General features: G+C 41.1%; 1 protein-coding gene across 1 annotated transcript; it reads right to left on the bottom strand.

Moving 5' to 3' along the window:
* Positions 1–1,056: 1,056 nt before the first annotated feature.
* Positions 1,057–9,890, bottom strand: Areg (amphiregulin). The gene is made up of 6 exons (NM_009704.4): positions 9,615–9,890; positions 8,364–8,591; positions 5,799–6,000; positions 4,994–5,155; positions 2,743–2,851; positions 1,057–1,294 (listed from the first exon to the last, which is right to left on the bottom strand). Exons 1-5 carry the CDS (start codon positions 9,673–9,675, stop codon positions 2,758–2,760), a joined length of 747 nt encoding a protein of 248 aa, NP_033834.1. The 5' UTR covers positions 9,676–9,890; the 3' UTR covers positions 1,057–1,294; positions 2,743–2,757.
* Between the last annotated feature and the right edge of the window lie 214 nt (positions 9,891–10,104).

Raw genomic sequence — 10,104 nt, 5'->3', positions numbered from 1 at the left:
TTAAGTGATATGTGTGGCTGAGCTAGGAACTAATGGCTTTGGGATCAATGGACAAGGATTTTCTGGTTACATCAGACAGATAAATCATGGATGCTTATGGTAAGTCTCTACTCATGAAATTCAATATGATTGCTGATAATATGCTTGTTTTTTTTTCCAAATTGCCCCCTTCCATTGTAAAGGTTCTTTCATTTTATATGCATATAATTTGGTCTCGACTGTGGCCCCATAGCTTTAATGTTCATATAGCATCCACTAAGCATTCACATATACTATGAGAGAGGGCCTAGCAAGTGGACGGAGAGAAGGGTGTTAGATTTTTCATGAATATGCACTGTATTAGGAAAGCGTGTCTCTTCTGCAAACGCTTCCCAGTCTTCTTGAAACGTGACTGTTAGTCAAGCCGTTCTTGTCTCTTTGTGCTGATCACAGCAACAAACAGGAAGAATGAACAATGGTGTATGTGTGTGTTTTAGATGCTTATGTAATTTAATGTCTATTATCAAAAGTACTAACACTTGTGGGAAGAGTAAGGGACTAAGGGACTAAAGTTTTCCCCTTAAGAGTACTTTTTAAAGCCAGGTGCACTCACCCATTCCTATAAGCAGGAGAATGATACATTTCTACAGTGAGAACCTTTTCTAATGATGAAAGTTAAAAAAAAAAAAAAGAAAAAAGGGTCCTCTGAGAGGCTCTGCCAGATGTGGATGATCAATACAGACATGGATGCTTGCACAAACTATCAGACTAAGCACAGGGACCCCAATGGAGGAGTTAGGGAAAGGACTAAAGGAGCTGAAGGGGTTTGCAACCCCATAGGAAGAACAACAATATCAACCAACCAGTACCCCCAGAGCTCCCAGGAACTAAACCACCAAATAAATAAAATAACCAACACACACACACACACACACACACACACACACACACACACACAGTAGTAAAGATGAGGAAGAAGCCTTCGTAAATAAGAAGCCCTTGTAAATGATTGTCCAAATATCAGGATAAAAGTGTACTGATGTACTGAGACTTCAAAACTGATATCCAAACTCAATCTGTTTGTTTAAAAAAAGTTTAATGAGCTATAAAATAAATAACACTTAAATATTAAATAAATTATTTACAACATGAAAAAAAAATATTTTATCTTCACACATCTCTTTATGTACAGAAGTAAGACTATCATAAAAAGTGACAACTGGGCATCTGGAACCATCCGAAAGCTCCACTTCCTTTTCTGAAAGAAGGACCAATGTCATTTCCGGTGTGGCTTGGCAATGATTCAACTTTTACCCTTGGAGGAGAGAAAAGTTAAGTTAAGTTCAAGTCTAACACAGATTTAAGAAAATTTCTAAGAATCAAAACTTATATCAACTTCTTGTTTTTTCTGGATGTCCTAGGAGACAAGCTAAATATTCTTATAGAAAACCACCATTTTGGCTTGATTCCATTTTTATTTTCTTCTTAAATGATAATGTCTATTTAGGAAACTACAAATGCTCAAACCATTTTAAACCCTGCTTAAGTAAAAAAAGGCAACTGTAATAAAATAAAAATAGTTTTCCTAACCAAATATACACTGTTAGACCTAATTAAAAAACAAGATTAAGTGTCTCAGTATTTATGATACACAGTTAATTTAGGATAATTAGTACGAGGACTATAATAATAGTAGCCACCAGTTAATAGGCAGCCACCACATGCCAACACAGCATATTAATATCCTCTTTCACCTTTATGCAGGCATTGAGTCTTAGCTTAAGCACAGTAAGATAATTTTTTTTTAAGGTGTAATGAATACTGAGTGTATAGTTAGTGTGAACGGTCACCCATTTCATGAGTTATAACCATGTGGAAGGTCTATTAAAAATAAAACTTCCAGTTTAGCACATTTAGGATATGTATAGGAATATCATATGTAACTCAACTATGATGAAGGCAGGAAAATCAGAGACTTATGGAGATATCTTTCCTAAATGTCTAAGGATATGAACCTTTTTGACTGGGCTGACTTTCACTGTATCTATCTCCCGGGCACCCCTCTTCCCTTGGAGTCGTCGTCATTAACTCGTTACTATGCACCTTTAACCTAGAACATACTTAGCTCTTACTATTTAAAAATAAAACTGTAGCTTTTCAAAAGGAACAATCAAATTTTTGTCTCACTTCTTCTTGTTTTTTAGGCTAACCTTGGCTCTTCACCCTGTGAGGGCACCCTATCATTACTACCTTGTCTTAGCCAACAGTCACTGGAACCAGGCCATTTCTGTTTCTAAAATGACCTCTTCACCTCTCACTATTGCCAATCTTTCCTCGTAATCCCTTTTCTGGTGTCCTAAGTTCATCCTGGCTTATAAGGCCATTTTGGGTGCATGGCCTTTCCAGCTTCTAAGTGGGTTCCACTGATTCTCCTGTTTATGGAATATTCTCCCCACCCCCACCCCACCCCAAACCATCTGTTCCTCTCTTATGGCTCCTATGTGACCTTCCTCAACACTTTGAAGCCTTGTTGTTTCCTCCATCTGTTAAGATTATGTTCTTTGAGAACAGGACTAGAATTTGCCACATCTTTTCCCTCTACAAGACTGAAAATCTTACTCAAAGAATAACATTTCCCTAAAACAGCTATCCGTGTGCACTCAGAATTAAGAATAGATACTTCTTTTGCCTTGAGATAAGTGTTTTTGTTTTTGTTTTCAAAATTATAGCATCTAACTGGGAAATGAAGTTTAAAGGCCAAACCTGCATTGTCCTCAGCTAGGCAATGGCATGCACAGTCCCGTTTTCTTGTCGAAGCCTCCTTCTTTCTTCTGTTTCTCCTTCATATTCCCTGAAGTATCGTTTCCAAAGGCTGTGCAGAACAGAGAATTCCACAGTTAGCAAGTCCTACTCATCTGTTCAATGGGGATATTCATGACTATGGGGACTTTCCTCCTGTGACTTCTTATAACAAACTCGGTATGTTGGTTTGTTACACTAAACCAAAATTAAGCCTAACTGCAAAATCTTGCCAATATTCTTTTTCAGGAGGACATTGATGCTGCCACTATATAAACATATCTCTAAATACTGGAAACTGTAACTACATATTAAAAGTGAAAATGTTCATACAGTGTGGAACTGGAATGTCTTTTGTCATTGTTCCTGAAGGATTAAGCATGGGAGGTGATGGTGTGTGGTAGAAGCACCCCTCACATATAAACAAATTTATATGGATGGATATAGATTTCTACTAAAGGATTTTAAATTATTAGTGCTTAAAAATTGTTTGCAAAACAACTTGTGTTTTGTGTATTTTCAGATCTAGAGGTTTCCCTCTAATTTTATTGATTGCTGTAGTTGATTTAAAAACCCCATAGTTTACATTTTTAGGGATGCTGTATATCACTTTCAGTGAATCCTGCATGAATCCATCGCATATTGCCATTATATCCCAAAGAACTTTGCTAATATTAAAGAATAATATTCACTTCTATTATGAAAAACACCCAGTAATTGTGGCCTAAGATTAGTGTTGATCATATTTTGAATATAATAAAAATTTGAGAGAAAACAGGGGGTGAGGTAATCACTTCTTAAAAGTGAGAGAATTGAGCTGGGATCCCAGATCACTGAGAGGCCAAGACGGAGATCAACATTCAGGGAGAGCTTGGGCAACTTGGATTCTGTCCCCCAAAGTAAAAAACCGCTAAAGATGTAGCTCAGCTGATGCGTACTTGACCAACCTGTGTGAAGTTCAGTTCCTAGCACTGCCACAAAGAAAACGGGATGGCAACATAAACCAAGAGTCATTCCACACCCTCCCAGGGGAATCAGCTGAATGAAAAGCTGAATAAGCCACAAGTTATATCACTGTAAAACACCTTTAGTTCACAATTTCTTCTATGTCAAATAAGAACAATTTATAGAGGCTTTTTGCCTTTCCTAAATGTATTTGTATACCTGGCTTGAGGCTCTAGAAGAAATTCCAGGTGTGCAAAATAAATTTAAGCTGCACACCTAATGTCTTGTGCATAACAAAACAGCTCTTATGTGCCATTTTATCACCTTCTGATTTGAATTTAAGATAACAATAAACAATAGCAAGAGATAATTCCTGTATCCTGAAGAACAGCCGTGATGGATCGTGTACACAATCCAGTCGTTAAAGTAATTTACCGAGACCTAAAATTAGAATAATGAATCCACTGCTTTTCCCAAGCCCTAGAAGCAGTGAGTCATCCCAGAACCATGTGGGCCCTCCTCCAGCTTCCCCTATCCAGTGGCTTCTATCTGACAGACAATGCCATCCTCATGTACCCATCTGTGCCTGTGACCTAGAACAGTGGAGTGTGGGCATTCTTTGGTCCTGAAGCGAGGCGTGAGATCTGCCATTGCGCAGGGAAGATGCTGTGGGAGGACCACAGTAACAGAGGTTGTCATTGCTGCCTACGCCATGCCATTGGGAGGAAATGTTTCGCTTTGTTTCTCAATATGTTCCCACACTATGGTATCCGATAAGGACAAAAATAGGTCCCAACTGTCAGCCAGTGAGCACCATGGCATGGAATTACAAGCAAGAATGGTGCCTTGTACTGTGCGAAGTCACAGGTCTTTCCTTGGTTGCTCATTTTGAAGACCTTCGAGATTTGTTTGTTTTCCTTTTATGCCAAAGAAGTATATTTGGTGCTGTGAGCTTAGTGTGACCCTAGTTAGCTCCTCACAAGCTTTATGCTTACATTTAAAAATATACACAGATGATACTAGGGCATTTCTGAGTGTCAGAAATCACCATCATCAAAAATGGTAATCAAAATATCAATTTTTAAGCTAAAGACATCCTAATTCTGAAAGGTGGCTTTGTATATCATTTCAGTGGTAGTCAAAGGAATGCAAGGTTTGATTCTATTCTGCTCAGGGGTCACTTGCCACAAAAAAACTCATGTAAAATATGACAGTAGAGTCTGATAGGAATACTGACAAGAGTTCAGGTCTTAGGCTGTGATGTACTTACTGCACTGTGATAACGATGCCGATGCCAATAGCTGCGAGGATGATGGCAGAGACAAAGATAGTGACAGCTACTACTGCAATCTTGGATAGGTCCTTGTCATCCTCGCTGTGAGTCTTCATGGATTTTTCTCCACACCGTTCACCAAAGTAATCTTGATGACAACTGCAACATCATATTTCATAAATACAGGTGTTGATAAGGTTTTCTGCATCTCAAACATACTACCTAATGATACGGTCACTTAAGTGAACATAGAGAGGTCACGCCATTGTCTATTCTGCAAAGTCGTGAAACATAGAATACATTCTAGCTAAAGGCCTTTAAGAACAAGTTGTGATTAGTTTGGGTGTGGGTGGGATATTCCCAGAAGACACTGTGACTCATGCTTCTTGTTCTTTTAGGACCAAGCGATGACTTTGACTCCTGGTGTCACAGCTAATACATTCCTCTATCATTTAGTTTAGTTTTAGTGCGTTGAGAGGGTTTGGGGACATTAGAACAACATGAAAAGTTGTGTGATAAATACTTTAAGTTTTTTTTAAGGCTTAAAATATATGTACAGGCACATATATATATACATTGCATACATATAATATTTATAATAAAATGATACTGTGCACCAGTAGCCATAAAGCTATTTGTTACAGCCTTTAAGCTAAGAATCTTTTTTCTAGATTTACATGCTTATATTTTAATTGCCTGTACAAACATAATGTTGGCTCATGAAATCCTTGGTTTACACACTGGAAAAGTGAATAGTTTCTATTGATGGGGATTTCAGGTGTTGTGTAGGAAACAAACCTACTTGCATGTCACCACCTCCAGGTTCTCGATGTATCTGCATTCGCCATGAATGCAAAAGTTCTGAAACTTGGCAGTGCATGGATTCTTTTTCTTCTTATTCCTTCTGCCTTTTCCATTTTTGCCTCCCTTTTTCTTCCTTTTGGGTTTTTCTGTAGACTTTTCTCCTTCTGTCTTGTTTTTCTTGGGCTTAATCACCTGTTCAACTGGAGAGAAAGGAAGTTTGACAAAGTAAGATTAGATTTACGACTGCCCACGTTCTCTTTTCGTCTTCAAAATGATTTGGGTTACGTGAGACCCAGAAATCACAGCACTGAGAGCTACTTTGGCCTCATTAATTAAAGCAACACACACATGATAAAGCTGCACAGAATAGCTCTATCGGGCAGTGCACAGTAACCTCTGTTGCATGCCACTTGAATTCTTTTACCTAGGTATGCCTGTAGTTAGATGTACTGGACCTCGCATGACATAGAGGTAAATACATAGTTCAGTGAAGACAAGACTCATATTCTAGGACAAGCAGCTGGAACCCACATTTCAGCTTGTTTTGTTTGTTTGTTTGTTTGTTTTTCCATTCTATCATGTTCTTTTGAAGAAGGACAATGCCATTAAGATTGTGGTGTGAGACAAATCTGATTTTACTTGCCCACACACGTCTCAGGCTCCCTGTCTTAAGTTGGAAGTTAGTGGGTACCGCTTGAGGTGGAGAAAGCTGGAAAGTATTTATTATTATTATTATTATTAGTCATCATTATTATTAATAATAACAACGACAAATACCTTCCAGCGGGGTGGGGGGCTCGCTGTTGTGTTCAATCTATTTAAAATAGCGTGGAAATATTTGTCCCTGATGCCTCAGACTGTCACCTCAACTTATCAGCTCTGGAGTCTTAGGACTACGAAAGGTGTGGCTAATTACATGCTAAAGGCAGGAAAGGGAAGGTGCATTTTGTTGTGCTGGTCCTTGACTAGAAGTGTATGACAAAGCATTTAGCAAACAGAGACCCCAAGAAGGGAAAACACCACTAGTCCCAAAGGGTTTGCAAGCACCCGTTGCACAGAACACAAGAGACGTGTTAATAGAAGGCTTACAGGGGTGTCAAAGGCAGGGCCTCTGTCTTAAGAAAAGGATAACTATTAGGAATGTTTTAGGAGTTGACTTTAAGAGAATTAACAAAAGCTAAATTAGAAGTACTGTTAAATACGTGGCCATGCAGTGTTTCGACAGAAAAGTTCTTTTGATCATTATAAAGTGCAAGTTAGAGTAAGCCCTCTAGGGGAATTGTCTTAAATGAATTATCACTACATTTTATCAGATAGATTAGAAGTCTAAGCCAAATAATAGTCACTGTGCTGAAGTGTTTCGACAGACAAGATACCTCTGGGTATTTTAAGCAAACAGCCTTCCAAAAGAGCTCCAGCAACTGTCTCAGCTTTGTACATGTGTCACCGCAGTTCTTTCTAGGTGCTAGCCTCTTGCTCGCTCCAGAAGTTGACCTCCAGAACTGTTAGTAACTTAACACACCTTTAACAGGCTGCCGGACGCCTTGATGGTCCAACCTAATCCCCTTTCCTACTACAAATATTAAAAAATAAATAAATAAATTGAAAAAAAAAAAGATTGAGAAGCAAGGTATTGTCATAGAATGCTCACCAAGGGAGGTTTATCCCTGTCTCTGCCTCTGTCCCTCCTTCATTCCTCCTCCCCTCTGGGAGACTCCATTGGAGGAGGAGGAGGAGTCAGGGAAGCTGCTAGGGAAGTCTTAAGAGACCTTAATGAACTCTGATATCACCTCGCCCTGCCTCCAAGATCTGACTTATCAATGGCCTCTTCTCTCCAAATGACAAAGTAAAATGAGAGTGGTGAGCTTTTATCTCTCAAAAAACAAAACAAAACAAACAAACAAACAAAAACAAAAAACGTTATTTAAAAAAAAAAAAAAAAACATCTGTCTGATAGGAGAGAAAAAACAAAACAAAAAAACAACCAAACCAGGGATCAGTAGTTTGGATAAAAATAAAATCCACACATACATCTTTAACATTTCTAGGGTTCGTCATTATTCCTTCTGACCCCTTATTTGTGTTAGAATGCAGTTATTTTAAGTCAGGTAGTGTGGGGGAGGGGACACAAATGTTGAGCTACAAGGCTCACAGGAATGGTTAATGACGACCTATGCTCCCAGAATGGAGGTCATGTCGCATATTGGAAAAGACCATCATCCCAGGAGTCAAACAGATTGAGGTTCTGAATCTGACTCAGTTGCTTGTTCCCAGAGGCGGGAAAGGGGGTAGGGGGGCGGCACACAACCTTTCTGAGCTTCAATTCTTGTGTAAAATGAGCACAGTTATGTCTATGTACCAGAGTTGCAAACATTAAACATGCACATGAGGTTTTGATGAATGCCTTGGACTTTCAGGATGCAACCTCCACGTGGCTCTGAGGACTCGCAATAGCCACGCCTACAAAGCCTTTAGAAAACTGAGCCATCTCCCTTCTGAAGCCACTTTGCAGAGGTAAAACCCGCATCTCACAGACAACGCTTTCCTTGTGCCCTCCACTCACCTCTGACTGAATCATCTATAATATAGCCGGATATTTGTGGTTCATTATCATACTCCTCTGAGTAGTCGTAGTCCCCTGTGGAGAGTTCACTGCCAGAAGGCATTTCGCTTATGGTGGAAACCTCTCTTCCCACAGAAAGCTCAAGTCCACCGGCACTGTGGTCCCCAGAAAGCGATTCGCCTTTCCCTGAGCTGGGGTCATTGAGCTCCAAAGCAGCTGCATAATGGCCTGCAGGGACGGAGAGAATAAGAAGAGATGAGTCGGATACTTCTGTCTCAGTAAGTGAGCATTGCTGTGTAGACATGTGTGTCTCCTCATATCAAACAGTTACTGCATGTGTGCTATTGGGTGTTGGGATTTGTTTTTTGTTTGTTTTGTTTTGTTTGACTGAGTCGCTCATAGAAGCAACTTCCCAGTCTGCCAAGAAGCAAACTCAGTTGCCCAAATTACTGAGTTTCTTTTATCTGGGTTTTCTTTTCCAGATCGCCTACATTAATTTCCACAATTGGATAAGTCCTGCCAAGGCAATGCCCCCAGAATCACGTAACCCGCAATGTCTAAGTGGCCTACACCCTTCGGGTCTAACTTGGGTGCGCTTTTCCAAAGCTTTCCTGCCATCTTTTGACCGGTACTGATACATTTTAACTCTTGTTTACAGCCATTGAATCTGTACATAAGATGCAAAAGGTAGTGCCAATAGTGGCAAAGAGCAACGGTTTTTACCGTCTTTATCTATTATTATCACACAGAGAAAAGGTTCAGAGCCGGGTAACCCCTTGGAGGAGTCCTGAGCTTCAGTCCTTGATTTCATTTTAATTCTTTTTTTTTTTTTTAATATCAAGACAGCATTTGGCAGCGATGCTTTCAACCTCTGAACACTTTGAGTCTGCTTTGGAGAGGGAAAAATAAAATCACTAGACAGAAGAATGGAGACAGAAGGCAAAGAGCCCTCCTTCAAATCCTCCTGGATTAACTACTTTTGTAGAAACTACTTCACCTGCCTGGACCTCAGTTTCCTTAGTTATCAAAGAAAAGGGTGGGCTAAAATGACCTCTTAGGTTTCCATCAGCTGGTCCTTGGGTCATGCTAGAGACCTTGGGTCATGCTAGAGACTTCGTCTGCTTCTCTCACCCTCCTAGCATGAGCAATTTCAGGGGTATGAGCTAAGGGGATCTGCTCCCTGACGTTTGGGGAATGTCAAGAGGCAGCAGCATTCAAGGGGCAACAACCTGAGAGGTGGCGGATGCTCACCTGAGCCTAAGACCAGCAGCAACAGCACTGAGCGCGCCAGCGGTAGCAGCGGAGTTCTCATTGGTTCCACCGGCCGGCAGCGTCTCGGTCTCTGCAGCAACACGACAGCGGCTCCGGGCGGCGGGAGCAGCGGAACCACGGAGCAGCGGGCGAGCACCGGCGCAGGGAAGCCCAGCCCGCCGGGCTCCGGACGGCTGGAGCGGCCAGCGCCTCAGGCTCAGCTGGAGATGTCCGGGCGGTGGCCGCGGGTCAGAAGGGAGCGAAGGAAGCGGGATCCAGGGTGCGGCGAGCACCTGCTGCTTTTATAGACCCGCTGGAGCCACCGCCCGTGACGTCACGGACCAGCCCTGGGTGGAGGCGGGAGGTTACTACTCCAAAAACCCAGCTGACGCGGGAGGAAGTGGGGATCGAGCCCTGATTACGCGGGGAGAAACTTTCCCACTCGCGTTGTGTTTTAAGTTAGAGTGGTGCTGAGGAGCTGACAGCCCAA

Source organism: Mus musculus, chromosome 5 (assembly GCF_000001635.26).
Source record: "Mus musculus strain C57BL/6J chromosome 5, GRCm38.p6 C57BL/6J".
Lineage (NCBI taxonomy): Eukaryota > Metazoa > Chordata > Mammalia > Rodentia > Muridae > Mus > Mus musculus.
The sequence above is the reverse complement of the archived record's forward strand: the minus strand, read 5'-3'. Positions and strand labels throughout refer to the sequence as shown.